General features: G+C 40.4%; 11 protein-coding genes across 13 annotated transcripts; all 11 read left to right on the plus strand.

The window, feature by feature from the left end:
• Positions 1-117: 117 nt before the first annotated feature.
• Positions 118-1,757, plus strand: CHKov2 (CHK domain ov2). Its single transcript, XM_020955517.2, has 5 exons — positions 118-378; positions 429-925; positions 981-1,158; positions 1,217-1,408; positions 1,484-1,757. Exons 1-5 carry the CDS (start codon positions 204-206, stop codon positions 1,672-1,674), a joined length of 1,233 nt encoding a protein of 410 aa, XP_020811176.2. The 5' UTR covers positions 118-203; the 3' UTR covers positions 1,675-1,757.
• Positions 1,758-2,523: 766 nt separating this feature from the next.
• On the plus strand, positions 2,524-4,155 carry CHKov1 (CHK domain ov1). Its single transcript, XM_020955794.2, is given in 5 exon segments — positions 2,524-2,788; positions 2,848-3,341; positions 3,401-3,455; positions 3,458-3,766; positions 3,828-4,155. Coding segments are annotated over 5 exon segments (1,236 nt in total). The 5' UTR covers positions 2,524-2,613; the 3' UTR covers positions 4,031-4,155.
• A 1,519-nt stretch (positions 4,156-5,674) lies between these two features.
• LOC110186306 (uncharacterized) lies at positions 5,675-7,215 on the plus strand. Its single transcript, XM_020955427.2, has 4 exons — positions 5,675-5,943; positions 6,003-6,496; positions 6,562-6,928; positions 6,987-7,215. The coding sequence occupies exons 1-4, from the start codon at positions 5,769-5,771 to the stop codon at positions 7,187-7,189; spliced, it is 1,239 nt and encodes a 412-aa protein (XP_020811086.2). The 5' UTR covers positions 5,675-5,768; the 3' UTR covers positions 7,190-7,215.
• A 1,238-nt stretch (positions 7,216-8,453) lies between these two features.
• LOC110186559 (uncharacterized) lies at positions 8,454-10,203 on the plus strand. The gene is made up of 4 exons (XM_020955764.2): positions 8,454-8,707; positions 8,770-9,263; positions 9,330-9,696; positions 9,767-10,203. The coding sequence occupies exons 1-4, from the start codon at positions 8,533-8,535 to the stop codon at positions 9,961-9,963; spliced, it is 1,233 nt and encodes a 410-aa protein (XP_020811423.2). The 5' UTR covers positions 8,454-8,532; the 3' UTR covers positions 9,964-10,203.
• Positions 10,204-10,800: 597 nt separating this feature from the next.
• Positions 10,801-12,474, plus strand: LOC110186558 (uncharacterized). Its single transcript, XM_020955763.2, has 4 exons — positions 10,801-11,074; positions 11,133-11,626; positions 11,693-12,059; positions 12,122-12,474. Exons 1-4 carry the CDS (start codon positions 10,900-10,902, stop codon positions 12,316-12,318), a joined length of 1,233 nt encoding a protein of 410 aa, XP_020811422.2. The 5' UTR covers positions 10,801-10,899; the 3' UTR covers positions 12,319-12,474.
• A 618-nt stretch (positions 12,475-13,092) lies between these two features.
• LOC110186661 (uncharacterized) lies at positions 13,093-15,049 on the plus strand. Its single transcript, XM_020955925.2, has 4 exons — positions 13,093-13,758; positions 13,817-14,301; positions 14,364-14,730; positions 14,790-15,049. Exons 1-4 carry the CDS (start codon positions 13,551-13,553, stop codon positions 14,972-14,974), a joined length of 1,245 nt encoding a protein of 414 aa, XP_020811584.2. The 5' UTR covers positions 13,093-13,550; the 3' UTR covers positions 14,975-15,049.
• Positions 15,050-15,661: 612 nt separating this feature from the next.
• On the plus strand, positions 15,662-17,424 carry LOC147642569 (uncharacterized). Its single transcript, XM_086840517.1, has 4 exons — positions 15,662-16,053; positions 16,127-16,611; positions 16,671-17,037; positions 17,104-17,424. The coding sequence occupies exons 1-4, from the start codon at positions 15,786-15,788 to the stop codon at positions 17,286-17,288; spliced, it is 1,305 nt and encodes a 434-aa protein (XP_086696643.1). The 5' UTR covers positions 15,662-15,785; the 3' UTR covers positions 17,289-17,424.
• LOC110186555 (uncharacterized) lies at positions 17,186-19,861 on the plus strand. Its single transcript, XM_020955758.2, has 4 exons — positions 17,186-18,432; positions 18,495-18,985; positions 19,044-19,416; positions 19,490-19,861. The coding sequence occupies exons 1-4, from the start codon at positions 18,243-18,245 to the stop codon at positions 19,681-19,683; spliced, it is 1,248 nt and encodes a 415-aa protein (XP_020811417.2). The 5' UTR covers positions 17,186-18,242; the 3' UTR covers positions 19,684-19,861.
• A 1,093-nt stretch (positions 19,862-20,954) lies between these two features.
• LOC110186554 (uncharacterized) lies at positions 20,955-23,703 on the plus strand. 2 transcript variants are annotated; one of them, XM_020955757.2, is made up of 6 exons: positions 20,955-21,091; positions 22,091-22,302; positions 22,365-22,855; positions 22,920-23,102; positions 23,172-23,355; positions 23,416-23,703. In XM_020955757.2, exons 2-6 carry the CDS (start codon positions 22,098-22,100, stop codon positions 23,601-23,603), a joined length of 1,251 nt encoding a protein of 416 aa, XP_020811416.2. In that variant the 5' UTR covers positions 20,955-21,091; positions 22,091-22,097; the 3' UTR covers positions 23,604-23,703. The 2 variants fall into 2 exon arrangements, with proteins under 2 accessions (XP_020811416.2, XP_086696644.1); XM_086840518.1 differs by lacking the exon at positions 20,955-21,091 and adding an exon at positions 21,158-21,289.
• Positions 23,704-23,826: 123 nt separating this feature from the next.
• LOC147642570 (uncharacterized) lies at positions 23,827-25,564 on the plus strand. Its single transcript, XM_086840519.1, has 3 exons — positions 23,827-25,015; positions 25,081-25,264; positions 25,318-25,564. Exons 1-3 carry the CDS (start codon positions 24,170-24,172, stop codon positions 25,494-25,496), a joined length of 1,209 nt encoding a protein of 402 aa, XP_086696645.1. The 5' UTR covers positions 23,827-24,169; the 3' UTR covers positions 25,497-25,564.
• A 746-nt stretch (positions 25,565-26,310) lies between these two features.
• On the plus strand, positions 26,311-27,924 carry LOC110186672 (uncharacterized). Of its 2 annotated transcripts, none has more exons than XM_020955938.2 (4): positions 26,311-26,440; positions 26,498-26,703; positions 26,759-27,625; positions 27,684-27,924. In XM_020955938.2, the coding sequence occupies exons 2-4, from the start codon at positions 26,505-26,507 to the stop codon at positions 27,875-27,877; spliced, it is 1,260 nt and encodes a 419-aa protein (XP_020811597.2). In that variant the 5' UTR covers positions 26,311-26,440; positions 26,498-26,504; the 3' UTR covers positions 27,878-27,924. The 2 variants fall into 2 exon arrangements, with proteins under 2 accessions (XP_020811597.2, XP_020811598.2); XM_020955939.2 differs by having other exon boundaries at positions 26,327-26,440; positions 26,503-26,703.
• The last annotated feature ends 7 nt before the right edge of the window (positions 27,925-27,931 follow it).

Raw genomic sequence — 27,931 nt, forward strand, 5'->3', positions numbered from 1 at the left:
GCTGTAGCTACAGATGAGCTATTGTAGTTTCCGGATCAAACGATTGCTCTTATTAACTGAGTATGGGAAAAATGCTCAATAAAGGTATAGCTTTTAAGAGAGACAACGAAGAGCTTTCGGTTCCACAAAACAAAATATTCGCGGACAGTATCTTACTGAAAGCCATTGGCAACAGTTGTCAGTAAATCGTCATATGATCAACTATGACAGACCAAGAAATACCGTCATGGGTTAACCAACAGCTTTTTCATGGGTTACTGGAAAAGAATAATAAAAACTTCAAGGCTATAGTTAAGTTTGTCCCAGAAGCTGCGATCAGCAAAGGCGAGAACTATCTGACGATCGTGCTGCGTATACATATTGAGATGCAGCTGAAAGGTGAGTCAGTGTTTCACTTCTCTTATCAAGTAACCAACGCTTAGATACAGATGAAAGCACCGAAGATGTCAGCTATATACTGAAGATACCATTGGTGCCAGACGCCCAGGATCATGACTTCCACGATATGTTTACCACGGAACTAGATATGTACGATCGCCTGATACCAGAACTGGAGTCGATATATGCCAAGAATACTACAATATCACCAAAATTCAAAGCGCTGCATTTCAAGTTTCCCGAAAATGCGGTCAAGTGTGACTACATCTTATTGGAGGATCTGCGGAAGAGGGGTTACAAAAATGTGGACAGAACCCAGGGACTGGAACAATTCGAAGTGGAGGCGGTGCTCAAGAAGCTGGCCCAGTGGCATGCAGCATCCGCAAAAAGGGTCGTCGACCAGGGAGAGTACGAGAAGAGTCTCAGGGAGAGCTACTTCACAGCCGAGCACCAGAAGTTGCTGGACGAGTTCAATATTAACTTCTGTGTGCCCTTCTTGGAGTGCATGCAGACATATAATTTAGATCCGGGACAAATGGTCCTCATAGTGGGTAGCATTAATATGTATTATTTGTGTTTATATTTATATATGAATTTTACAGAGTGACTACACCTCCCGTTTAACCGACCTGAATATAGAATTTGGCAAAAACGACCCTCTGGAGCTGAGTGTGCTCAATCATGGCGATTTTTGGTGCAATAATTTTATGTTTAAGTACACGGACGCATCTTCGGAGGTGGAGGACGTCTGCTTTGTTGATTTCCAGCTGCCCAAATATGGTAATTGGTATTAAATGATTATTAAAAATAAATTTAACACAGAATTCCTTATATTTAGGTACACCTGCTCAGGACCTAATGTGCCTGCTGATGACCTCCCCCAAGTTCTCAATCAAATTAAAGAAATTCGACCATTTCATAGAGTATTATCACCGTCAGCTGGTCGAGCACCTCGGCCTGCTCAGCTACAACCGGAACGCACCCACACTGGCTCAGCTCCAAGCCCATCTACACCGATACAGTCTCTGGGGTAAGGCCAGCCTTGATGCGAAGCACATTACGGCTTGGGTACTGAATCCCAAATCTCTCTCTCCCGTAATTTCAGCATTTATATGCGCACAGCGAATGCTTCCCATAGTGCTGCTCCCGGCGGATCTGGATTCGAATATAGCGAATGTGATGGGCAATTCGGAGGAGGCGACTGCATTCAAGCGGAAGATGTTTCTGCTCCCGGCTTACGTGGATCAAATCAAAGTCATACTGCCCTGGCTCATTCAGAGGGGTTACATAAGATGAATGGATTGCAATGAGCCAAACAGGTTCATACCGAGCTCAATCTATTGTAAAAGTATTAAATAATAAAAAGTTATCACAAGCAAGCATGGCTATATAATTATCTAAAAAAAAAATACTCTAGAGAGAGAAAAATCAGAAGATAATGGAATTTGTTGTTTACATACTTACAAACATTAATCTATTCTTGTTGTTGACAAATATTACGTCGTGGAATATTATACAAACAAGAAGAGAAACTAATTTAGGAATGCCGATGTTCGTATACACTTGTAGTTTATGATTAAATCATGGGACCGTAAATCATTCATAACTTAGCCTATAATGCAGTAATTTCAATTCTGTGCTAGTTTTTATAGGGCTAACAGATCGCATATCAGCTGTTAAGATTTAAAAGTTTAAATTTTTTATCAAATTTTCAAATTTTGGAAAAAATTTCAAAAATTTAATTTTCAGTCCGGTTGAAAATCAAGAATATATCTGTTTTATAGGGTCGGAAATGACTCCTTAATATAATAATAACCTGAATACACCTAATTTTCCACTCGAAATTTAAAAGTTTTTATTTTATCAACGGAATTAATGTAATTACTTTTAATGGCCTTGAACAAAATTCTATTCATGTGTTTGTTTTTGAAGCTAAGCGCAATTATTGGGGTCATCACCATGAAGAATAGTTAAGAGAATGTAAACAAATATTCTAAACATGAAATTATAAACAAGGGAAGCTTTTGGAAAGCGAAATAAACGGGCAAAACTTGAGAGAGGAGATCGAGGCAGAGCTTCCGAGTTCTAGCGAATGGTGAAAGCTTCACCTACGCCTGATATAAACCTATCTAATTCTCAATTTACGTCAGTCAACGCAACACGGTTAAACCGGGCGTATACGTGCTTTTTTGTTCGCTTTTATAACAAATCAAATACAAATCCCTATTATCAGCAATGGCGGATAGCAAAATACCTGAGTGGGTCACTGCGGAACTATTCGAGGATGCGCTTAAGGCGAGTGTGGAGGGTTACACCAAGGTTAGGAGCTTCAAGGCGGAAATTGGAACCGCGGCGGGCGAAAACTATGCCACCATTATGCTGCGGGTTCACATCGAAGTGGAGCTTCAGGGTAAGACACATTGGGAAACACCTTTAAAACTTTATTGATTTCGATACTTTCACCCACAGATGGTAAGATCAAGCCGGTGTCCTTCATGGTCAAGTTGCCACATCAGCTGGAGATGTACCAGCAAATGATGAAACACACGAATATCTTTGAAAGCGAGAGCATCATGTACACCCAAGTGGTGCCCGAGATGGAGGCCCTCTACAAGGAGGCCGGCTTGGAGGTCAGGTTCGGTGCCAACAGCTACAATCTCAATAATGCCCAGAGTGATTACGTTGCTTTGGAGGATTTGAGCGTCCAGGGATTCAAGAACACCAATCGCCTTGAGGGACTCGACCAAGCGCACACGGAAAGAGTGCTCCGCAAGTTGGCCCAGTGGCATGCAGCAACTGCGGTACGGATATCCACCAAAGGACAGTATCCGGAGATCTTGCTCAAGGGCTTCTTTAAGGTGGAAAATAAGCCAATGATGAACGAGATGATGAAAGGCATGGGCCAGAGATTCTTCCAATGCTGCACCACCTACGAGGGTCACGAAGCGTACATAGACAAGATCGTAAGATGAGCTGGCCCTAAAACTGGTTATTTACTATAAAATCAATACTTTCACTACAGAAAGCCCTAAAGCCGGTGATAATAGACGAGATGTTCAGGCTGGGTCAGGTCGATCCCCGGAGTTCAATGTGCTGAACCATGGCGATTGTTGGTCAAACAACATCATGTTCCAATACGATGACTTGGGCAAAATCAAGGAGGTCTACATGGTCGACTATCAGGTGCCCAAGTATGGATCTGTCGCCCAAGATCTACTCTACTTCCTGATATCGTCCACAAGACTGGAGGACAAGTTGAGCAAGTTCGATTATTACATTAAGTTTTACCACGATAATCTGGTGGAGCACCTGAAGATCTTGAAATACTCCAAGCCTCTGCCAAGTCTAAAGGAGATTCACATGGCGCTATACAAATACGGGCTTTTCGGTATGCCTATTAAGTACTTGAGTCCTTAAGATATTAAACTCTTTTTTACCTAATTCTGCAGCTTATTCCGTGGCCACTGGAGTTATGGCCGCCATTCTGGTGGATCCCACAGACAAAGCCAGCTTTGAGAACTTCCTCAGTGATTCCGCCGATGGAGCAGATTTCCAGATGCAAATGTACAACAATGCTCGCTACCGGAAACACATCCAACTGATTCTGCCCTGGCTGCTTAATAGAGGAGCCTTGGATATCAGTCAAGACTAGATGCGAATTAAAGCAATTTATTGTTAAATTGGAAGACCTGAACACAATATTCCCCCCGAGACATAAGACCTTGTATAAAAGTATTAAACTATATCAACACAAAGTTTACAATTGCAAAAACATAATGTAAAACTGTGCAATTATTCAATGGGAATTGGGGAAACGCCAACTTGAGGATATTTAAGAAATCATTTTTTTGTATCAATAACAAATAATCCAAGAGATGGTTTAAACAATTTTTATTAATATGCCTCTATAGTATCATTTCTTATTTCACTATAGTATAAACCAAATAATGGTTTATGGTTAACGCCACACTGTAAGGGTCATTACTCCGAAAAGTAGTTGAAGGCCAAGTTATTTCGAATATGAACAAACAAACAAATATTCAAGAAAGCTTTTAAGAGAGAAATATTTGAGACGGCATTAGAGAGGCGAATAAGAGAAAATACCTGGACGAATGCATTGGGTTGTTTCTCTTCTAAGCAAATTAATAACAATAAATTATATTTCGGGGAATTTCGGAGAAACGTTAGGTTGAATTATAAAAATTTACCGCACCAAACACTTTCTTATATTTACACAAAAAATTCTTAAATTGAATCAGAATTTAAAGGGAAGATATGATTAACTGAATCTTTACCCGATAAGGTTCAAAACTATATTATAAACTAAGACAAGCAATACTTGCTGGAAAACTAAATAGTTTATTCGTAGAGGAAGACGCAACTTATTTCAGACTGCCTCAAACTAAAAAAATTAATAAATAAAACAACAAATGAAGGTAACTTTGAAACCCCGAAGTTTATATACACATGCAGTAAGCCATAGGATCTGGGAGTTCGAATGTATTAAATCAATATTTTTATATGCTAATTTTTAGGGTAAATCAACGTTTTTGGAAAACTATAACTAAGCCAAAAATGCATTAATTTCAATTCGGAACGCTGTTCTGTGATATTTTTTATAAGGCTTTGCATACTCGGTTTTAAGATTTAAAAGTTTCAATTTTTTATCAAATTTTGACAATTAATGATGAAACTAACCTCTTATCAAATTTTCAAATTTTGGAAAATATTTCAAAAATTTAATTTTCAACCGGACATGGCTAGATCGATTCGGTTTTTGATTCCTATCAAGAATATATATGGTTTATAGGTTCAGAAATGACTCTTTCATAAATTAAAATAACCTGGCGGGGTATAAATATATCACATAACTTTTATTTTGGCTTTTTTTTGGCGAAACCGCGTTAATGATTAATGCCATACACTAACCTCAGATAATGTGGGAGAAAAGAGAACCGTGTGCCATATAAGGGCATAAACAAAACAGAAGAGCAAAACAAAATAAGAGATAACCAAATATAAGCTTTCACTTTAGCTCTCTTATTTGTAGAAGCGAAAAGAAACAAACCCAAAAACCGGTGATTAGTGGAGAGAATAAAAATCAACAAGTGCCTTATAAGGTCACAAGCGAATAGCTTAGCAAAACAAAACTGAAAAAATGAGCTTACCGTGCTTGGTTTACTCTCTCTCTCTCTCTCTCTCTCTTTACTGAAACACGAAAAAACTTTAATGAGAACCAAGTTCAATTATTGGTCAAAACAGTGACAAGAAACACACCTCCAGGTGATATAAATCTAGTGCTTCACAACCTTCAAACCTCAGTAAGCACAGAAGAGCGCAACAGGACGTATACTTGATCTACTTACTAAAAACCAGAATACTAATTTGTAATGGCGGCTGGCATAATACCTGAGTGGGTAACTGCGGAACTATTCGAGGATGTCCTCAAGTCCAGTGTGGACAAATACCTAAAAGTCAGAACTTTCAAGGCGGAAATAGGATCTGCGGCTGGAGAGAACTACGCCGCTGTCATGCTGCGGGTGCACATCGAAGTGGAGCTGCTGGGTGAGTCACTTCGGGGAACCCCTTTAGCGCTTTATTAATTCCAAGCCTCTCACGCACAGATGGTAAGACGAAGCTGGTGTCATACATGTTAAAGTTACCCCATCAGTTGGAGGCTATCAGGGAAATGATGAAACACACGAATGTCTTCGAAATCGAGCGTACCATGTACACCCAAGTGGTGCCCGAGATGGAGGCACTCTACAAGGAGGCCGGCTTGGAGATCACATTCGGGGCCAAAAGCTATGACCTCAAGAACGCCCAGACTGAGTATATAGCTATGGAGGATCTTGGTGTCAGGGGATTCAAGAACACCAATCGCCTTGAGGGCCTCAACCAAGCTCATGCCGAGAGAGTGCTGCGAAAGTTGGCCCAGTGGCATGCCGCCACTGCCGTACGGCTAGCCACCAAGGGACAGTATCCGGAGATTCTCCTTAATAGCTACTTCAAGGAGGAGAACAAGGAGATGATGAAACAGATGATGAGCAGCATAGGACAGAGATTTCTCAAATGTTGCGCCACCTACAAAGGAAATGAGGCGTACATAGACAAGATCGTAAGACTTTATTAACCTCTTGGATTTGTATTGTATTTACCAGGTTTTGATATCTTCCTAAACAGAAAGCCTTGAAGCCCGTGATAATAGACGAGATGTTCAAGCTTAATCAGGTTGATCCCTCGGGCTTCAATGTTCTTAACCACGGAGATTCTTGGTCGAATAATATAATGTTCCTGTACGATGACTTTGGCAGGATTGAAGAGGTCTACTTGGTTGATTTTCAGGCGCCCAAGTATGGATCTGTTGCCCATGATCTTCTGTACTTCCTGCTCTCATCCACAAGGCTGGAAGATAAGCTGAGCAAGTTTGATTATTACATTAAGTTTTATCACGATAATCTGGTGGAGCACCTTAAGATCCTGAAGTACTCCAAGCCTGTGCCGACTTTGAGAGAAATTCACGTGGCGCTGCTTAAATATGGAAGTTTCGGTAAGCACTCAGTCTTGAATCTGTTCAATGAAAATGCCTTAATTATTTTCTCCTCCAGCTTACTCTGTGGCCACTGGAGTTATGGCAACAGTTCTGGTAGATCCCACAGACAAAGCCAGTTTTGAGACCTTCATCAGCGACTCCTCCGAAGGAGTTGATTTCCAGATGCAAATGTTCAACAATGCCCGCTACCGGGAGCACATCCAATTAATTCTACCCTGGCTGCTCAATCGTGGAGCCTTGGATATCAGTCAGAACTAAAATATATTGTTAACTTGGAAGGCCTTATTACCTCACTTCAATTAGGAATATTAGACCTTAACAGTATAAAATAAAGTTAACAAAAGCAAAATCGTATTTGGAATATATTCTTACTGAAAAAGGGGTGTAATCATTTGTGAAAAGCAATTCCTAAACATTTTGATTGCCGACATGCGTCACCTAATATTTTTTGTTCCTATCAAAAGAGCCCTATCTTTTAAAATGCGTTGTCTTACTTTACTAATACTACAATAATAGGTTGTAATAGCTTTGATTTAGTGAACTTTTCATAAACTATATAAACTTATTATCCGAGTTCAATTATAAATTACAAATATACTTTACTTCTTTAATACCCTTTCATGGTTTTATAATTTTAGTCAGAAGCTGTGAAGGAAGGAGTCATTTCCGACCCTATAAACCATATAATATATTCTTAATCAGCATCAACAGCTCATTCGATCTAACCGTGTCCGGTTAAAAATTAAAATTTTGAATTTTTTCCAAAATTTGAAAATTTTATAAGGGGTTACATCATTAAAATGTTCAAAATTTGATAAAAAAAAATGGAATTTTAAATTTATAAGCAGAGTATGCAGATTTGTTAGCCCTATAAAAAATAAGACAAAACCCTTTTCCGAATTGAATTAACGCATTTTTAACTCAGTTTTAACATTTTGAAATCTTTTAATTACCCAAAATTTAGCGATATATAAATATATATTTAATATAGTTAATCCGATGGTTAACTATAAGCCGAGTATGCAGATTTCTTAGCCCTTTAAAAACTAGCACAGAACAGCAATTTCAATTGAAATTAATGCATTTTTGACTAAGTTATGAGAATTTTGACCTTTGATTTGTCAAAAAAATAGCACAAAGTGTAATACCCTCGTACCTTTTGATTTCCGGTTGTAAACAATAATTTTGATGAGTAAATAGGAGGAATTATTGTAGTTTTATTGGGCTTAGTTTAATGTTCTCTTCTAATATCTTTCCATATTTGGGCATAGTCACAGCCAGAGAGGAGGATTCATTGATAACCGCCTCTCTGCAAGGGTCACCACTCCGAAAAATAGTTGAAGGCCATACAACACCATATATGAACACAAAATGTGTTGACAAAAGCTTCGAGAGAGAGAGAGAGAGAGAGGGAGAGAATTACTGATGGCACCACATTGGAAAAGCTTGCGAGAGGCGATTGAGTGAAAGTGCCTAGCTCTTGACTGTATATAAGCCCAATGATCCTTTCCGTCTTGCCACAGTTAGTGCACAGCAGTCCAAGGAGATGCACACCTTCGTTTCTTATCCTCTGGAGTACCAATTCGAAATATATACACATAATGGCGGACAATAAAATTCCCGATTGGATTACTGCCGAGCTTTCCGAAGATTTGCTCAAAGCAAATATAGAAGGCTATTCGAAGGTGAAGAACTTCAAGGCGGAAATCGGATCCGCGGCGGGAGAGAACTATGCCACCATCATGTTGCGGATTCACGTCGAAGTGGAGTTGAAGGGTGAGTCCATATAGGGTCTACTCCAGGTCCTCTCTTCTGACTTTAAAGTATCTCCTCCGTAGATGGAAAATTCAAGAAGGTATCCTTTATGATGAAGCTACCCCACCAACTGGAGATCCTGCAGGAGATGACAAAGAAGAACAGCATGTTCGACATGGAGCGAAGCATGTACACTCAATATGTGCCCGAAATGGAGGCTCTTTACAAGGCCGCAGGCCTGGAGATTACTTTCGGTGCCAAGAGTTACGACCTCAAGGACGCCAAGAGCGAATATGTGGTCCTGGAGGATCTGGGCATGAGGGGATTCAAGAATGCCAACCGACTCGAAGGTCTGGATCAAACTCACACAGAGAGAGTGCTCCTCAAGCTGGCCCAGTGGCATGCAGCCAGCGCTGCGAGAGTGGCCACCAAGGGTCCATATCCGCAAGATCTGATCATTGGCTTCTTCAAGGACGATAACCGCCAAATGATGACCGAAATGACAAAATCCCTGGGTGAGAAATTCCTTAAATGTTGTTCCACCTACGAGGGCAACGAGGAGTACATTGAGAAAGTCGTAAGTAAAAAATACTTTAATAGATCTGATTTTGTAGTTTCTAACTTAAATTTCTTTTACCTACAGAAAGAGCTACAGCCTGTGATAATGGACAAAATGTTCGAAATGGCCAAGGTCGATCCAACGGAGTTTAATGTGTTGAACCATGGTGATTCCTGGGCAAATAACATCATGTTCCAGTACGATGCCTTCGGCAAGATCAAGGAGGTCTACATGGTGGACTACCAGCTTCCCAAGTACGGAACTGTCGCGCAAGACCTTCAGTACTTCCTGCTCTCATCTACCAAATTTGAGGATAAGCTGTCCAAGTTCGAATATTACATAAAGACGTACCACAGCTATCTGGTGGAGCACCTGAAGATTCTTAAGTACTTTAAGCCCATCCCCAGCCTGCGAGACATCCACTTGTCGCTCCTCAAGCACGGATCTTTCGGTAAGCATTAATTGGCATTCTTAGAAATGAAAACAAACATTAAGTGGTTATATTTCGTTTCATTTTCCAGGCTTTTCTGTAGCCACAGGTGTGATGGCCGGCGTTCTGCTGGATCCCACGGAAAAGGCCAGTTTCGAGAACTTTGTGGGCGACACCCAAGACGGAATAGATTTCCAGATGCAGCTGTACAGTGGTCCCCGGTACCGGAAACACATCGAGGCGGTCATGCCATGGCTGCTCAATCGTGGTGCCCTGGAGTCCAATTAGTATTTTTAACAGCAGTTTTCCTAACAAACAATTTCCTAGTTTGACCAACAAGAGCTCATCAACTGAGTCATAACCTAAGGTGGCGATAAGGTTATCTATATCTGATTGAAAGTATTAATAAAACGGTACAACGCCGATCGATAGATCAATGTTTGCAAAACACTCAAAAGCGTATTTATAAGGGAAACATACGATATTTATTTCCACTAGCTAAATAAATACAAACTATTTCTAACACCACTCTATATGATTTTATGTGATTCAGCGTAAATATTTATTTGGTAACAAAAACCTGAATATCTCGGCTCAACAGGGGGAAGGGAGAAACTCATATTCCAAATAAGGGCATAAGAAGAGTAGAGAAAAAGGAAAACAAAGTTCAAAAGCAAACAAAAAACAGGTGATTAATGAAGAGAATAGAGTGAAACAAGTGACTTGTAACTGCCACAAGCGAACGGATTAGCAAAACAAAACTGAAAGCTTTGGCTTATCGTATTTTTTGTTTGGTCATAAACTATGACTTTAGTATATGATAAATATAAAATAACCTTTATCTATGTATAGCTAAAGTGAACTATTAAACTAAACCAAGTCCCAAAATCCAAAATCCTTAATGATAAACCTTGGCTTTAATACTCCTAAATGCGTTACAATCACACAATTGGGCTTACTTTGAAAGGTTCATTCGAACTACACAATGTTATGAAAATGCGTACAGATAAGCGAATAGCTTTTTAAGAGAATAAAGCTAACTGCTACGATCAATAGAAAGTTCTACCAAACGTAATTTCGACAACCCACAATAATTATAAAAGCTTCCTCTAACTGGTATAAAACTATTGATCCTCCCAGACGACCCTCAGTCAGCACAGCCAAGTACAACTAGGCGTATACTTGATTTACTTGCTCGATAAAAACTAGACACGACTATCTGCAATGGCGGAGAGCAAAATACCCGAGTGGATTAATGCGGAACTCTTCGAGGATGTGCTCAAATCGAGTGTGGAGGGATACTCCAAGGTCAGTACTTTTAAGGCGGAAATGGGATCTACGGCAGGAGAGAACTATGCCACCATCATGCTGCGGGTACACATCGAGGTGGAGCTCAAGGGTAAGTACCATAACATTAAATCCATGATCATGTCTAACTCAACATTGCCTCCCCATAGATGGCAAAACCAAAAAGGTATCGTACATGGTCAAGTTACCGCATCTGAACGAAAGCTACAAAGAGATGTTGGAGCATACGAATATCTTCGACATCGAGCGCACCATGTACAGTGAGGTTGTGCCCGAGATGGAGGCACTTTACAAGGAAGCCGGAGTAGACATACGATTTGGCGCCAAGAGCTACGATTTCAAAAACGCCAAGACAGACTATGTGCTCCTGGAGGATTTGGGCATCAAGGGATTCAAGAATGCCAACCGGCTCGAAGGCCTGGATCAAGTTCACACAGAGAGAGTGCTCCTCAAGCTGGCCCAGTGGCATGCAGCTTCCGCGGTGCGAGTGGCCACCAAGGGTCTGTATCCGGAAATAGTGCTTCAAGGTTACTTCAAGGAAGAAAGCCGTCCGATGATGGGTGCGATGTTGGACGGAATGGGAACGCGGTTCATCACAAGCTGTGCCACCTACGAAAACAACGAGCTGTACATTGAAAAAGTAGTAAGTAATTAGTATTTAATATATGCAATTAACCATGTAATCATCGCTCTGTTTTACGTCTACTAGAAAGCTCTCAAGCCCGTGTATGTCGACAAATGTTTTGAGTTCGCTAAGGTCGATCCCAACGAGTTCAATGTGTTGAACCACGGCGATTCCTGGTCAAACAACATCATGTTCCAGTACGATGCCTTCGGCAAGATCAAGGAGGTCTATATGGTCGACTACCAGATCCCCAAGTACGGAACCGTGGCCCAGGACTTACTTTACTTCCTGCTGTCTTCCACCAAGCTGGAGGATAAGCTTTCCAAGTTCGATTATTACATTAAGGTGTACCACGATAATCTGGTGGAGCATCTGAAGATTCTAAAGTACACAAAGCCCATTCCTAGTCTTCGTGATATTCACTTGGCACTCTTCAAATATGGATTTTTCGGTGGGTACTTAGGACTACATTTTTGTTAACCAGATGTCAGCATTTCCATTTGCTTAATCCAGGTTACACCGTGGCCATTGGCGTGATGGCCATTGTTCTCCTGGAGCCCACAGACGTTGCCAGTTTTGAGAACTTCGTAAGCGACACTGACGCCGGAGTGGACTTCCAGATGCAGCTCTTCAACAGTCCCCGGTACCGCAAACATATCCAGGCTGTCCTGCCCTGGCTGCTCAATCGCGGCGCCTTGGATATTAATTAGAATAATTCCACAAACAAATTTCTTAGTTTGCCCAACAAAAATTTGTAATTTGAGTCATAACTTATTGAGGTGATAAGGTTATCTGTATCTGTTCGATGTCAATTAGACCTACAGATTTCAAAAAATTACACAATAAACCTATGAATTAAGTCAGAACTTGGAGCGACCTCATGATAGGGTTATCAGAACCCTCGTGCGATAATGTCTATGGGTATTAATAAACGTAAAATTGCGAACGATAAATACATGAATCACAATAAGAGCGTCTTTTTAACGCTATAGTGAATTGTTGTCGTTTTCTGGCTTGATAGCGTTGCTTAGTTACTATAAAAAAATATTTGCTTCGGGCCAAATGGGAGAATCAAAACAACATTTTCAGAATAAACAAAAACACAAAAAGCTTTTTTTGAGAGAGAAACTACTAAATAGCTCATTGAATTGGAAAAGCTTAGAGTTGGTTGCTTGAACATACCAAATTACATAGCTATTAGCCATAGCTGCTCTTCTGTATGTATAAACTATTCAGCTTTTAGGTATATACATCTAAGATATATATATAAGACCCCTTTCCTAGAACTAATAATTTCTTGAGTGCCAAGCCAACACATATCGAAAAATGTCACATCATTGCTATTCAATATTTGGTGTCAACTAATTTGTGGTCAAAACCAAACAGGAGAGAAAAAGTTACTAATATATGTCATAAGGGGAACCACAATAAAAACAGAGAGCAAAAATAAATAAATAAATAAAAAAACTACTAGTTAAGCAAAATAAATAAGATGCTTATCTCTATTTATTATCATAAAGACAAGACTTCAGGGTATTTAATTATATTTATGTATGTTTTGATTATTTTTGCATATCTACAGATCACTGTCTAATGTATATAGTCACCAGGTGGCATCGAGAGTCTTAAAAATCTATTCCGCTATAGTTAAGGGTGAAAAGTTAGGTGAATCCCCCACTTGGGAAACAGATGTAAACTTTTTTAGGTCGTCCAGATTTGCTTAGAACTGCTTTTTTATACTGAATAAAATTACTTACACTTATAGAAGAAAATGCAATCTCTCACATAACACATAAAAATCGCTTCATCATCTTTGCAATCAACCCGTAAAAGTCTTTAAAGATGAGATAGTGTTTATCATTTTTACTGAAATTATTTAATAGATGCGGTTAGGAGGCAAATCTCCCAGTCACTGTTCAGAAATCAACGAGATTTTTCCGCAATGCCGCCACAAACGAAGGAAGAAAAGGTTTGCCAGAGGGAAGTCAAGATCCCGGACTGGGTCACACCCGAAGTCTTTGAAGATCTGCTCAGGCGAAAGGTCAAGGACTACAAGGAGACGAAGTCCCTGAGGGCCGAGGCTGGTGTAGCTCCTGGGGAGAACTATGCTACCATAATGCTGAGGGTAGAGCTGGATGTGGAAACCAAAGGTTAAACTAAACATGGGGTCAATTTTGAGTAAATTTAAAGTTGAAATTAATGCTCCAGACCAATCCCTGGTGACCAAGGCCTTTATGCTGAAGACTCCACACCAATCGGAGACGTATCGCAAAATCATCGAGGAGACGGACATTTTCGATGTGGAGCGCGGAATGTACCAGGAGGTGGTTCCCGAAATGGAGCAGCTGTATCGGGACGCGGGATTGGACGTAAAGTTTGGTGCTGAATCCTACGAAATCTCGGCGAGCGATCACTATGTCCTCTTGGAGGATCTCAGGCCACGGGGCTTCAGGAATGTGAATCGCCTCGAGGGCTTGGACCAGGTTCACACCGAGAATGTTCTACGGAAACTGGCCCAGTGGCATGCGGCGTCTGCTGTTCGCGTGGAGCTCAAGGGACCCTACGAGGAGAAGTACACTAAAGGCTTCTTCAAATCCGAGAAAATCATAGATGCATTCTGTAATGGAAGCGTCAAGAATCTGCTGAAACACATTGATCAGTACGAGGGTCACGAGGCGTACCTTAAAGATTTGGTGGGTAAACTTGGTGACTATCTCTGGATTACTATATCTTATCTCTGTGTCTTCCGCTACAGCACAGTGTCTCCGAAAAGTTGCTGGATGTGGTTAATGATCTGAATGTGCCGAAAGCCGACGAGTTCAATGCCCTGAATCATGGCGATAGCTGGTCCAACAACATTATGTTCCAGTACAACGATAAGAACGAGATATTGAATACCTATTTTGTAGACCTGCAAATACCCAAATATGGAACAGTGGCCCAGGACTTGTACTACTTCCTGATTTCTTCAACTAGCCTGAACATTAAAATTTCCAAGTTTGACTATTTAATTTGGTTCTATCACTGCGAACTCGTGAAGCACCTGAAACTCCTCAAGTACTCAAAGCCACTGCCCACTCTAAGGGGTATTCGTGATGCTCTTAACAAGTACAGTGGTTGGGGTGAGTTTTTTGTTCCTTAAATTTGACCTTAATATCTCAAGTAAGAAACTATATTTCAGGCTTCGTTTGTGCTGCCTGCATAATGGGATTCGTTTTGCTGGATCCCAGAGAAGATGCTCACTTCGATCAGATTATGTCAGCCGAAGACTCTAGTTTTAAGAACTCCATCTTCACGAACCCCAGATATCGCAGACATATTGAGGCTCTATTGCCGTGGCTACAGCAAAGAGGTGCTCTGGAATAAGTCCCATAATCCTCTCACATAGTTTAGCATTTAAATATTTTGAATTTTAATAAATAAAACACAAATCGAAATCTACATTTTGGTACTTGTCTTACTATATATATATATATATATATACTTGTTTTATATAAAGGTTTTTGGGTTAGTTAAGTATATATTCAGATGAATATTTTAGTTTCGCTTTAATAATAATTAAATGGATAATAAAGAAAACAAATTGATTTAAAATTAATATTGTAGTTTGGCTTGGTTACTTATAAGATATATTTAATAATTATATCACTTCGAACTAAGATATATTTCTGCTTTTTATTTCCTTTTCATTACAATCTGAGGAAAGAATAGAAAGAATTTGGCTTTGATGATTACTTTCAATTATACTTGTGTATGACTGTTACATCTTTGATTTTCAAAGAGTATATAAATTGTGCAATATGTTTGAGCTCTACAACCTCCGTAGTTTTATTTATTATTTATTTGCTTATCTCTACAAATGGCTTTAATAAATATTGTGAAATTTGAGACTGGCACACGCGATACGATTAAATTATGAGCAAATAAATTAAATTAATGAACAGATAGTCTTATTAATATTCCAGTCTTATCCTCACATCTGGGAAATTGTCGCGTAATGCTGAGATGCTAATGTGTGAGAGGATTGTTTCTTCAAACTAATCATAGACCCCTCCCTTTGATCTAAGGTGTAACAATCTGCCGTGTCACATTTGCACTTGAGACAATCTTCTGTTTGCATGTTGAGAGATAAGATTTATCAGTCTCATCGCCATTAGTTTTTGTAAATTGTATAAAAATGATGCCCCGTACGGTGAGCTCTCATTTAAAGTTTGGAACTCAACGTGACATATCGAAGATGCCGCCACAGACTAAGGAAGATGAGCTCGACCAAAGGAAAGTGTTAATTCCGGACTGGCTGAAGGCAGAAGCCTTCGAAGATCTACTCAGAAAGGATGTCAAGGATTACAAGGCGACGAAGGCCCTAAGGGCTAAAGCAGGTGTCCCTGCTGGGGAGAATTATGCCACCATAATGCTGAGAGTGGAGCTGGATGTGGAGACCAAAGGTGGGTCTCTAATTTAATTACCTAGATAATCATCATAATATAATATATAACATATATTCACATTTGTGCACAGATAAAAACCAAGTCACCAAGGCCTTCATGCTGAAGACTCCCCATCAATCTGAAGCCTATCGCAAGGTGATCGAAAAGTCAAACATCTTCGATGTAGAGCTTGGAATGTATCTGGAAGTGGTTCCTGAACTGGAGCAGCTATATCGGGATGCGGGTCTCGAGGTGAAGTTTGGTGCCAAAGCTTACGAGATCCCAGTCACCGATTACCATGTCCTTTTGGAGGATCTCAGGCCACGCGGCTTCAGAAACGTGAATCGGCTCGAGGGCATGGATCAGGCGCACACTGAGAGTGTCCTGAAGAAAATGGCCCAATGGCATGCGGCATCTGCAGTTCGTGTGGCGACCAAAGGACCTTACGAGGAGAAATTTACCAAGGGTTTTCTGAAGAACGAGGAAATCGTGGATGCATTCTGTTGCCGAAACGTAAAGGTTTTCCTAGAGAACGTCCATCTAGTTAAGGGTTATGAGACTTACCTAAAGGATTTGGTGGGTACACTTTTTACATTTATTATTTCATTTTGTGATTATCCTTTTTTTTTCGACAGCATATCGCAGCTGACAAGTTATTGGATATTGTAAATGAGCTTAACGATCCAAAGCCTGACGAATTCAATGCCCTGAACCACGGTGATGGTTGGTCCAATAACATCATGTTCCAATACAACGAGAAGAACGACATCTTGGACACATACTTCGTCGACCTTCAATTGCCGAAGTGGGGTACGGTGGCACAGGATCTGTACTACTTCCTGCTGTCCTCCACTAGTTTGGATGTAAAAATATCGAAGTTCGACTACTTCATTTGGTTCTATCACTCCGAGTTGGTTAAGCACCTGAAGCTGCTCAAATACTCCAAAACCCTGCCCACTCTAAGAAGTATCCGAGACACACTCTCCAAGTACAATGCATGGGGTAAGTTTTTGACTTCTATACGAATGTTTTTACCCCTTAGTTACCAAAAAAATTGTAATATTTCAGCCTTCTTATGCTCCTCTACCATAATGCCATTCGTCCTTCTTGATCCCAGCGACGATGCTGATTTTGAAAAGGTCCTGGCTGACGATAACTCCGACTTTAAGACGTCGTTGTACGTGAATCCTAGGTTCCTCAGGCATATGGAAGTACTTTTGCCATGGCTGCAACATCGAGGAGCATTGGAATAGATTTCTTTAGAGTTAATTTAACAAAATTCTATGTTCCCTTTTAACTTACATAAATTGTAGCCCTTTTAATCATAAGAAACCATGTGTAGCCTATACAGATAAGATAAATGCAATGCAAATATTATTGGAAACTGCATTTCTGCATTGGACTTTTTTGCGATAAGGGAATATTAAATTCGAATTGCACTTTATATTGCCAAAGAACTGTTGAGTGTGTGATTGATCGTTATAAGAAGCTCCTGACTGAATCTGATCATTTTAAAATAGGCACAATAGTGATTTCCGAGTTCAAAGGAATACTGCATTCATCATAGTCTGCGATCCCGAATTGTGGTTATCGTTCAGGATTCGTGGGTATAGAGATACTTGATAATTATAGATATAGATAGTATATGTAGTTCAAGTTTTCTTCTAACGCAGAACCTAGAATGTTTAATATGATATTTTGGGTAGGCAACAAATATTTTGCAGTCTCATCATCACACATTAAATATTGTTAGAGAGATCAGCGAGCTTGAAAGATGAACACCCTTTGAAAACAAATGGAAAGCGTCATAAAGTAAATAGTTATCATGTTCCTTTTTGTAACTTATTTCTGTTGTTGCAATTATTGCTTCATTGCCGCCTCAATTAATGTTTCCATTTGTTAAACAGACACCCCATACATGGTTTTAGGGGCACATTCATAATATGAATTTCATATATTACCACCTACACATGGTTTGTTTTTTTCTCTTTATATATGGTTATACATATGTGAAACTCTCTTTACCTCTGGAAACAAGTTCTTTGAAGAGTGCTCTCTTAATGAGCTTTCAGATCGGCATTTGTTTTGGTATATAAATATATACATATGTATTTATAAAAAAACACAGAGATAGAGGGGGCGAAAAGCTCACTCTATCTCAATATTAAATAGAAACAGCCGGCAAAAAGGCCTTCAGTTTATACACAATGACGGACGAGGCCACAACTGTTCCACTGCCGGCTTGGCTGAAGGCAGATCTCTTCGAGAAGTTGCTGTCGGAACGTTTCGGGGACAAGTATGTGGGAATCAAGAGCTTCGAGCCGGTGGCCGGTCTGAGTCCAGGGGAAAATTACTCCACCATCATGCTGCGTCTACACTTCGAAGTGGAACTGAAGGGTGAGTCATACTAGTTGTGGCAAACAAAGAAACATGAAGACTTATTAGGGCTCCGACATTAGATCACGTCATCGAGAAGGTGAGCTACATGCTGAAGACGCCTCACGACTTCGAGATGTACCGCGAAATCCTGAGGAAGAACAACATGTTCGTGGTGGAGCGGGACGTCTTCTTGCAGGTGAAGCCCGAGCTGGAGAAGATGTACGAGGACGCGGGTCTAAAGGTTCAGTTCGGAGCCAAGGCCTACGAAATTGATGCTCCCGATGAGTACGTCTTGCTGCAGGATCTCAAACCGTTCGGCTTCAAGAATGTGGATCGTTTGGAGGGTCTGAACATGGCTCACACCAAGAGCGTTCTCAAGAAGATGGCCCAGTGGCACGCGGCCTCGGCCAACAGGCTTCACCTGAAGGGTCCATACACCCAGCACTATCTACAGCCAACCTACACCGACTCTATGAAGGACAATATCGAGCAGGTGGCCGAGACCCTGGGAAAGTACTTCCTGAAGTGCCTGCCCCTCTACGAGGGATACGAGGAATACAGCGAGGCGGTGGTAAGTAGAAATATCATCTCACTTTTATAAAGATTTACTAAATTGACTCTTTTTGCAGCACAAAATGCAGCCCAAGATAGTGGACCTGATGTATGCAATGAACACTCCCGATCCGGAGGATTTCAATGCCCTGAATCACGGAGATTGCTGGACGAACAACATCATGTTCCGGTACGAGGGCGAGAACCCCGAACCGGCGGAAACCTACTTTGTAGATCTGCAGCTCCCGAAGGTCACCTGTGTGGCCCATGATCTAATCTACTTCCTTCTGGGATCCACGCAATACGACATCAAGTTGTGTAAATTCGATTACCTCATCAAGTACTATCACGATCAGCTGATAGAGCACCTGGCCCTCCTCAAGTATCCCCAGGCGAAGACCCCCTCGCTGCGGTTCCTGCACACTCAACTGCTGAAATACGGACGCGTTGGTATGGGGAAAAAGCTCTCTCTATCTCAAAAGCTATAGATAGTAATATTATTTTACATATTCTTCGATTTCAGGCTACCACACTGTCCTGATGCTCTGTCCACCGGTTTTACTCGATCGCACCAATGAGGCCAATCTAACCGACTTTGTCACCGAATCGGAAAATGGCGATGGCCTTAAAATGGCGATGTACTCCAATGATCGATACAAGAAGCATGTTAGCGCCATCCTCACCTGGCTGAACAATCGCGGAGCATTCCAAGTCTAATATGTTTCCAAAAATTATTTGAGAAGTGCAAAAAAGCATGAAGTATTAACAAAATGGTTGAGGGTCTATCAGGAAATCGTTACTTCAAATTGATCTTTAAAGCTCTCTTAAATCAAAGTTACTCACAGACAGAAAGTAAAATTTTTGTACCTACATAAATAAATATTTCAATTAAAAATTATGATGTTTTATTAAAGGTAACTATAATTATTAGTAAGGGTAATTTGTTGGAGTTCAAATTTATTTTTATGGCATCTAAAAGTATGCTATAGGCGACAAACCTTGACAAAAAATTCTTATTGACACTTAAAATATATTATTTCATATATTTTTATATATGTTTAATTGGTTTTAAGTCCACGGCTAATTTTATTGCATGGCTGTTAATGTGTTTAATTTAAATAGGTTCTTGTGCATTTGGAGCTTATATCAAATGTTCCCAGAAAGTTAATAATAATGAAAAACTAACAAATGTTGCCCCAGTGTGTCGATCTATGATTCGTAGTTCTATTGCTTATATCTTAAATGAGATAATTATAATTGCCACTCTTGATTTAAGTTCTTTAGAATTACAGTCTTATCTTTTCAATTTGAATACGAACAAATATTCGAAGTTCAATATGAAATGTAAGGGGTTTGAGATATACGAAAATAAAAACCAATTAATTATTCCAAATTACACAAAGAAATTAATTAGATCAATAAAACAAACACCTAACAACTTATCTATACACAACTTCTATAATGACCAATAGTAGTCACCGGGTCTGAAGTCAAATAGTTAAGTATTTATTCCCATATTTAGTGGGCTTTGCTAATGGCCTATTAATAATATATAGAGTATGTCGGAATCCCTGTCCAATGTCGGAAAGGGGTCTATGTCTATATAATATGTTGATAGGCTATATCTACCTACCCGTCACATGTCATGCCCGCAAACAGCAATTAATAAGGAATCACGAAATAATTAGAGCGAATGGCGAGAGCAAAGAGGAACACGGACGCCCGATAAAGAGGCGGGATCGGAATCATATGTAGGTGGAAACCAGAAACAAGAAACTGTTTTCGGTGGGCATTGTTATCAATCAAACAATAGACGGCGTTTGCTGCCATATCATCGGCTCACTATCGCCCGCCCGCTCTCACCAATGGCAATTGCCACCCTGCCACTGCCACCCTCTACTATGTATATTCCACTTCATTTCTTTTTTTTTTGCCGGTTTTGGCGAGCTGAATTACAAAATAAACTTGAATCGAATGCAGGCGATAAGGAATTTCTTTGGCCCATAGCCAAATCGGGGCAACAGCTCTGGTCCCGAGTATCGCAGCCCGTATTTCCCACTCGTCAGTTGCCGCGGACTGCAGTCACCCACGGAACGCTCCACGAGTTTGCCAATTAAGGAAAAAGGTTTGTCACCGTTTCATTTCGTTTTGACCCAAAGTGTTATAAAAACTTATTTCCCCATCATCGAAAAGTTTAATATTTAAAGAATTGTGGCAGTGGCACGAACTGTGAATCAAGTTTACAAAATTTCTTAATTATTTCGACCCATAAGAGTGAGAAAAGTTATTGTATCCCGGTTGGTTAAATCCATCCCGCCCACAGGTATTATCTGAGATTATGTCGTAATGCCATAGCAGGTGTGTGTGTTCCATTAACTGACATGTGACCTGATTTACGATTTTGCTTCATTAAATGGCGATTGCCCTGATAATTGCCTAATCAATGAAAACCCCACAAAAGTTCGGTAATTACCTATATTGGAAGGTAGCCTAATTTAATACATCACGTACTCGTTTCCTATATTGATGATGATTTGTATAGTATTTCCATATTTGGTATTGATAAAAGCGACCTATTGATCAAAAGTGTTCCTAACTTTATCAGGGATTGCAACAATTCGATTGAAAACACTCGAAAGTATAAATAGTGGGTCTGTGAACTAGGATGAGTCATTTATTAAAACCAGGGATTTGATTTCTTTGTACAGTGAAATTAATTTATTAATGAGCTTGTAGTTTAAAATATATAATTATAATTGATAAGAAAAGTGAGGCATGCTTATAATTTATAGACTTTTTACTGAAGCATAATCCGTTTATAACACTCAATATTGCGATAGATAAAATATTAAGGCAATTGCTAAAAATATACAACAATTTTTCAAGGCATCTTTATGAGTTGGGTTGGGCTGAGAATTAAAAATAAAATATTCAAATAGAGTGCAATATTCAATTAGACGGCAAACACGCTGGCTCCACCTATGTTTGATTATTGTCCAATAAACGTTATGTATACGACCCGTTGGCCCTGTTAACATTAGAGTGGTCGTATTTCGCACAATTCGCTGTTATCAGTTTGGAAGTTCAAATTAGACAAAGAAAAAATAATTATATTTTTAAGCAGATTCATCATGTCTGAGGCCACAAATGGACATAATGGGACACCTGTCGAGGACCTGCCCAAATGGGTGAGCAACATTACACTGGCAAAGGCGATTAACGCCACGACTGGTATTGTTGAGAGCATCAGTCCAATTACTGTAGTGAAAGGCAGCAGCGAGGGCGAGAACTATTCCTCCCAGTTCCTGCGATTGCTGGTGGACGTGGAGCTGATTGGTAAGTCTTATTCACGAGGACTCCAATACCACATTTATTTAATCAATTATCTTTCATGCCAGAACATAGCTTCAGACGCATATCCTTTGTCCTGAAGGCGCAGCACAACAACGAAGTGATGGCTGCCATTTTGTCCAAGCTGAAGCTCTTCGAGAAGGAGGAGCAGATGTACCACAATCTTCTGCCGAAGTTCGAGAAGTTGTACGCGGTTGCCGGCAAGCGCATACAGTTTGCTCCTCGGGCCTTCAAGGTGGACCGCGACCCGGGTGTGGACTACATTCTGCTGGAAGATCTGCACCAAAAGGGCTTCAAGAACGAGAATCGTTTGGCCGGCCTGGACCTGGATCACATGCAGAAGGCTCTGGAAAAGCTGGCTGCCTTTCATGCGGCATCCGCCTGCTATGTGGAGCATAATGGCCTCTTTGGGGAGGAGTTTACTGTGGGTGTGTTTAGCGAGGCCAATCGTAAGTTGCTCCAGGAGTTTAATGCCTCGGGAGCCTTTCTGGCCCAGCTCAAAAAGTGGAAGAATGCACAGAAGCTGTACGAGAAGTTGGTGAGATTATTATTATATCATTGAATCTTTTAACTTTATTAACATTTTAACACTTGTTTTCCAGGCTGATAGCGATGACTATCTGGTGGATCGACTCCTGCAGAATCAGCAGTACAATCCCAGGGAGTTCAATGTGCTCAACCACGGCGACTGTTGGGCCAACAACATTATGTTCCAGCACGATGCCTTTGGAGTCATTAAGGAGACCCTGTTCGTGGACTTTCAAGTGGGAAAGTACGGCAGTCCGGTATGTCAGACATATCTATATTATATTCTTATTCAATTTCGAGTTAATATAATATTAATTTACTTCTAGGCCAATGATCTGTACTACTTGATCTTGTCTTCGGCTGCGCCAGAATTGAAGACAGCCAAGTTCGATTACCTGGTGCGATACTATTTCGATAATCTGGTGGAGAACCTAAAGCTGCTCCAATACCACCGACCCCTGCCCAAGTTGAAGAATCTGCATGCGGCCCTCTTCCGCAATGGGTTGGCCGGTGAGTTTACCTCCTATATACATATAGAGGATGATCTATTTACTACTTCCCTTTCGATAGCCTATATGGTGGTGTCCAAGGTGCTGCCCGTCGTGATGCTTGACAAGACCAACAATGCCAATCTGGAGAGTTACATTAGTGACGAGTCCAAGATGAAGAACGCCATGTTCACCAATCCCAAGTACGTCCAGGTGATGACAGAGGTGCTGCCATGGTTGGACAACCGCGGCCTGCTTGACTGGAAGTGATTATCTCCCCCAATTGCCGGCTATAATAATGCTTATTTAATTGCTTTACCAACAAATTTGTTTTGGCAGCCAAATAAATATCTAATTATATTCAAACTAACCTTTGACTAGCGATTAAATATTAATTTTGTCTGTGTATCTCTATGAAAATATACAATTTATAAACTGTTCGTTCTGTTTTCTGTTAGTGAATTGCACAAATTTCGAAATGGATGCTATTGTTTTTTAAGAAACTTTAACTATAATATTTTGGATTTTGCATAGCAGAATAAATTGTTGCTGAATGATAAAGAATAAATATCAAATGCTGATCAAGAATATATATGGTTTATAGGCTCTGAAAGGAGTAACTAACTAGCTAACTAACTTTAACTAAGATTATCATAGGGTAGAACAATTAAGATTTCGATATATTTAACGAGAAACAATATGCATCAAAATACTTCATACATTTCAAATAAAATATTTAATAGCTTTAACGTATATCCATTATTCCTTCCAATATTAGTCAATTATTTATCAGAATTATACGTAAATTTCTCAAAATTGAAGGCTATAAATTTACTATGAAAGTACCAAAACTCCCCGAATGGGTGTCCGGCTTGTCCCTGGGACAGGCGGTCCAGTCTTATGTGGACAGTGGTGATCGCATTGTGGCGGTCCTGCCCAGCGTCCATCTCATACAGTACCGCAACTGCACCGTCCTCCTGCCCATCCAGGTGAAGATTCAGCTGCGAGACAATACGGTGCGAAGACTGTCCTTTCTTCTGAAGGCCCAGCATGGCAGCGATATCCAGGCCAAGATCATGGGCCAGCTAAAACTGTTCGTGCGAGAGCATTACGTCTATCACAACATCTTGCCACAATTCGAGCAGCTCTTTGAGGAAGCGGGCCAGAAGGTGTCATTCGGTCCGCGTGCCTTCAAGCTGGACCACGGCATCGGAGTGCGCTACATCCTGATGGAGAACCTCAAGGCCAGGGGATACCGCAATGTGGAGCGCAGTCAGGGCTTTGACTTGGAGCATTTGAAGCAGGTGCTCCGGAAGCTGGCCCAGTTCCATGCCGCCTCCGTCGTGTATGTGGAGAAGAGTGGCGAATTCAAGAAGCTCCTGACCAATGGGGTCTACACAAAGGCCAACGAAGAAATCCTCCAGGAATTAAATAACCCGGAAGTGTTTTTATCGCAGCTTCGGCGCTTACGCATTGGTGACCACTTCCACAAACAGTTCGTGGACAAGGAGGAGGTTCTGGTTAAGAAGCTACTTGAGCTGCATTCTCCCGACTCGGAGCAGTTCAATGTCCTTAATCACTGCGACTGCTGGGCAAACAATGTCATGTTCAAGCACGACGATCATGGGAATGTGGTGGACGCGGCCATGCTGGACTTCCAGGTGGTCAAATACGGATCTCCGGTAAGCTCCTTCTAAATATATATCTTTTCCTTGGTTATAAAGATAATTATTATTTCTATTTACAGGCCAATGATCTGTACTACACCATATTATCGTCTGCTGAGAAGGACATTAAGTTAACCGAGTTCGACAATATGGTGCAGTACTATTTCTACCACTTGATGGATAGTCTTAAAGTCCTACAATATGGCAAAGTCCTGCCACAGCTCGAATATATTCGGGAAAGTCTGAACAAGCATGGCCTGGCAGGTGAGCTCATTATTAAAAGTAAAAGATTACCCTTTAACTGAGTTTACTTCCAGCCTATGTGGTGGTGACACGGGTCTTGCCCATTACTATGATGAATCAGTTTGAGGACGAGGTGAACGAACGATATGCCTCAAAAATGAAATGCTCCATGTTCACCAATCGCAAGTATATCCAGGCTATGAAAGAGATTCTTCCTTGGATGGAGGAGCGATCGTTGCTCAATTGGAAATGATTTAGGTATACATATACAAATATGAACATTTGTAATACTTTAAATAAATAATCTAGAAATCAGTTAAATTATGGTCTAATTATGATTGCTTCGTCAAACTCATTGATGGAAATGAGTAAGATAATTCCTTAATGAATGACAGAACTATTCATGACTCCCAGCTATTTTGGGGCATCGTCTGTATAGCGACGTAATCAATTTTACTACCTCAATCTTATCAAAACTGATAAAACAGATTTCCAATTGAAAAGTCATGACGCGACGTTCTTTTTAGCTAAATTTCACAAATTTTGACTTGGTTTACGTTTGCCATTTGTTTGGAGTCTAATCACTGACGACAAACTAACTGAAATTGAAGAGCAATCTAAATTGATTATGTTTATCATCAGAAACCCCTCGAGCAATAGGAAGTTTGGCACGCTTTCAGAAATTGGACTAGCCTCAATTATACCAATGTGGGATGACTGGGCGGCTTCAATTAACATCTGGCAGCTGAAAAAATTTATAAATAAAAATATATATGTATATATTCTGTAGAAGGAACAATTTATTAATTTGTTGGACAACAATTATCGCATTGTGTTTGTAGATACCATGCATACATGTATAGAGTTACAAACGGGTAATTCAAGTGATATTATTGTAGATTATTGTTAGATAACTGCAGCAATTGATTAGTTTTATATTCTTTATCTTTTGTTCATTGCATTTACAATTCACAGACCAACATTGCCTTTCAATGTTAGACGCTTTAAGATTAAATATTTGTGTACCTTTTCTTCTATTTCAATTGGCTTGATTGTGATTACAATCATTTCACTTAAAATGGCCACTATTTAACTCGGAACGCAATCAAAGGCTTCTTTAGTTGAGGTTCGCCTTTACGGCTAAACTAACCGTATAAGATTTTTCTTCTCTCGACAAGTTGAATATCCCTTCAATCGGTAAGTGAATGACACAAATATTCAGAATTATTTCTCATCAATATTTTTTATTAATAGTAAAGTCATGGCGCCGAAACCAATTAATCCCAACGAACATCTGGTCATACCTGAGTGGATAAATGAGGAGTACTTTTTGCCCATTCTGAAGAAAGATGTCAAAGACTTCGATAAAATTGTCAACTTCACACCAATTGCAGCCACGGCTCCTGGAGAGAACTACACCTCGATTATGGTCAGGATTTTTATGGATATTTTGGTGAAAGGTAAGCAGAGTGCACTTTTTAACTCTTGGGAGTTTCTAATCTCATTGCAATTTAGATGGCAGCGAAAAACGTATCTCGTATATACTGAAAACCGGGTTGGACACTAACAAGGGTGGCGCCATGGTTGATCAGATGGGACTGTTTCCCAAGGAGATGGAGATGTACCAGACTTACATACCCCAGTTTGTGAAACTGTACAAAGAGGCAGGGTTGGATATCGAATTGGCCCCCAAGTGTGTTCACTACGAGGAGATAAAGGATAGGATTACCCTAGTTTTCGAGGACCTGAGTCGTCAGAATTTTCGGAACATTGATCGCCTCAAGGGCCTTGATCTGCCGCACATCAGTTGTGTCCTCCGAAAACTGGCAGAACTTCATGCAGCCTCGGCTGTCTATCGAACAGTGAATGGACCCTACGATGAGCGATACTACAACTCCCTGTTTGTGGAGGAGAACAGGGAACTCTTTACCTCCCTATCTGAGAGCAATACTGCCACCTTTATGAAGGCAGTTAAGGAATGGGACATTCCGGAATCCGAGAGATTTATCAAAGAGTTTCCTTCGGACACGGATGCCTTCGAGGAGGGAATTCGCCTCAATAAGGTGGACGAGAGCGAGTTCAATGTACTGAACCATGGCGACTCCTGGTCAAATAATATAATGTTTAACTACAAGGATAACGGGGAGATCGACAGAACCATCTTTGTGGACCTTCAAATGGCCAAATGGGGCTCTCCCGCCCAGGATCTGTGGTACATGATCGTCACATCCGCCTCGTTGGACATTAAGGTCACGGAATTTGACCATTTCATACAGATCTATCACAAACGATTGACCGAGTGCCTGCAGCTCCTAAACTACTCGAAAAGGATTCCAACCTTGAGGGACTTGCACGTAATGATGATACGACGCGGTTCTTGGGGTGAGTAAATGGTATTTACTGTTTTGTTTGAATACGTTTTTATTAACCCAATTTACAGGCATCTTTACAGCCACTGGAGTGATGGTGGCCACTCTCATGCCCTCAGACAAGGACTCTAATATGGGAAATATGATGGGGGAAGGTCCTGAAGCTGAAGCCCATCGCTACAAAACCTATACAAATCCGTATTACGTCAAAGCCATGCGGCAATTGCTTCCTTTTTTCTATAGGAAGGGTATTTTAGATTATTAGTTTATAGTCCTTTTTTAAAAAAATAAAAGAATACAAGAAAGAAAGCTTACTTCG

This window comes from Drosophila serrata, unplaced genomic scaffold (genome assembly GCF_035046125.1).
Source record: "Drosophila serrata isolate PLE 108 unplaced genomic scaffold, ASM3504612v1 contig_382, whole genome shotgun sequence".
Lineage (NCBI taxonomy): Eukaryota > Metazoa > Arthropoda > Insecta > Diptera > Drosophilidae > Drosophila > Drosophila serrata.

Excerpts from the sequence above, each read along its gene's own strand:
- CHKov2 (XM_020955517.2), top strand. The coding sequence starts at position 204 with ATGACAGACCAAGAAATACCGTCATGGGTTAACCAACAGCTTTTTCAT. Across the intron at positions 926-980 it reads CGGGACAAATGGTCCTCATA|AGTGACTACACCTCCCGTTT; the intron begins GTGGGTAGCATT and ends TGAATTTTACAG. Across the intron at positions 1,159-1,216 it reads TTTCCAGCTGCCCAAATATG|GTACACCTGCTCAGGACCTA; the intron begins GTAATTGGTATT and ends CCTTATATTTAG.
- LOC110186306 (XM_020955427.2), top strand. The coding sequence starts at position 5,769 with ATGGCGGCTGGCATAATACCTGAGTGGGTAACTGCGGAACTATTCGAG. Across the intron at positions 5,944-6,002 it reads CATCGAAGTGGAGCTGCTGG|ATGGTAAGACGAAGCTGGTG; the intron begins GTGAGTCACTTC and ends TCTCACGCACAG. Across the intron at positions 6,929-6,986 it reads GCTTAAATATGGAAGTTTCG|CTTACTCTGTGGCCACTGGA; the intron begins GTAAGCACTCAG and ends TTTCTCCTCCAG.
- LOC110186559 (XM_020955764.2), top strand. The coding sequence starts at position 8,533 with ATGGCGGACAATAAAATTCCCGATTGGATTACTGCCGAGCTTTCCGAA. Across the intron at positions 8,708-8,769 it reads CGTCGAAGTGGAGTTGAAGG|ATGGAAAATTCAAGAAGGTA; the intron begins GTGAGTCCATAT and ends TCTCCTCCGTAG. Across the intron at positions 9,697-9,766 it reads CCTCAAGCACGGATCTTTCG|GCTTTTCTGTAGCCACAGGT; the intron begins GTAAGCATTAAT and ends TTCATTTTCCAG.
- LOC110186558 (XM_020955763.2), top strand. The coding sequence starts at position 10,900 with ATGGCGGAGAGCAAAATACCCGAGTGGATTAATGCGGAACTCTTCGAG. Across the intron at positions 11,627-11,692 it reads AGCTGTACATTGAAAAAGTA|AAAGCTCTCAAGCCCGTGTA; the intron begins GTAAGTAATTAG and ends TACGTCTACTAG. Across the intron at positions 12,060-12,121 it reads CTTCAAATATGGATTTTTCG|GTTACACCGTGGCCATTGGC; the intron begins GTGGGTACTTAG and ends TGCTTAATCCAG.
- LOC110186661 (XM_020955925.2), top strand. The coding sequence starts at position 13,551 with ATGCCGCCACAAACGAAGGAAGAAAAGGTTTGCCAGAGGGAAGTCAAG. Across the intron at positions 13,759-13,816 it reads GCTGGATGTGGAAACCAAAG|ACCAATCCCTGGTGACCAAG; the intron begins GTTAAACTAAAC and ends TTAATGCTCCAG. Across the intron at positions 14,731-14,789 it reads TAACAAGTACAGTGGTTGGG|GCTTCGTTTGTGCTGCCTGC; the intron begins GTGAGTTTTTTG and ends ACTATATTTCAG.
- LOC147642569 (XM_086840517.1), top strand. The coding sequence starts at position 15,786 with ATGATGCCCCGTACGGTGAGCTCTCATTTAAAGTTTGGAACTCAACGT. Across the intron at positions 16,054-16,126 it reads GCTGGATGTGGAGACCAAAG|ATAAAAACCAAGTCACCAAG; the intron begins GTGGGTCTCTAA and ends ATTTGTGCACAG. Across the intron at positions 17,038-17,103 it reads CTCCAAGTACAATGCATGGG|CCTTCTTATGCTCCTCTACC; the intron begins GTAAGTTTTTGA and ends GTAATATTTCAG.
- LOC110186555 (XM_020955758.2), top strand. The coding sequence starts at position 18,243 with ATGACGGACGAGGCCACAACTGTTCCACTGCCGGCTTGGCTGAAGGCA. Across the intron at positions 18,986-19,043 it reads AGGAATACAGCGAGGCGGTG|CACAAAATGCAGCCCAAGAT; the intron begins GTAAGTAGAAAT and ends CTCTTTTTGCAG. Across the intron at positions 19,417-19,489 it reads GCTGAAATACGGACGCGTTG|GCTACCACACTGTCCTGATG; the intron begins GTATGGGGAAAA and ends CTTCGATTTCAG.
- LOC110186554 (XM_020955757.2), top strand. The coding sequence starts at position 22,098 with ATGTCTGAGGCCACAAATGGACATAATGGGACACCTGTCGAGGACCTG. Across the intron at positions 23,103-23,171 it reads TGGGAAAGTACGGCAGTCCG|GCCAATGATCTGTACTACTT; the intron begins GTATGTCAGACA and ends ATTTACTTCTAG. Across the intron at positions 23,356-23,415 it reads CTTCCGCAATGGGTTGGCCG|CCTATATGGTGGTGTCCAAG; the intron begins GTGAGTTTACCT and ends CCCTTTCGATAG.
- LOC147642570 (XM_086840519.1), top strand. The coding sequence starts at position 24,170 with ATGAAAGTACCAAAACTCCCCGAATGGGTGTCCGGCTTGTCCCTGGGA. Across the intron at positions 25,016-25,080 it reads TGGTCAAATACGGATCTCCG|GCCAATGATCTGTACTACAC; the intron begins GTAAGCTCCTTC and ends TTCTATTTACAG. Across the intron at positions 25,265-25,317 it reads GAACAAGCATGGCCTGGCAG|CCTATGTGGTGGTGACACGG; the intron begins GTGAGCTCATTA and ends GTTTACTTCCAG.
- LOC110186672 (XM_020955938.2), top strand. The coding sequence starts at position 26,505 with ATGGCGCCGAAACCAATTAATCCCAACGAACATCTGGTCATACCTGAG. Across the intron at positions 26,704-26,758 it reads TATGGATATTTTGGTGAAAG|ATGGCAGCGAAAAACGTATC; the intron begins GTAAGCAGAGTG and ends ATTGCAATTTAG. Across the intron at positions 27,626-27,683 it reads GATACGACGCGGTTCTTGGG|GCATCTTTACAGCCACTGGA; the intron begins GTGAGTAAATGG and ends CCCAATTTACAG.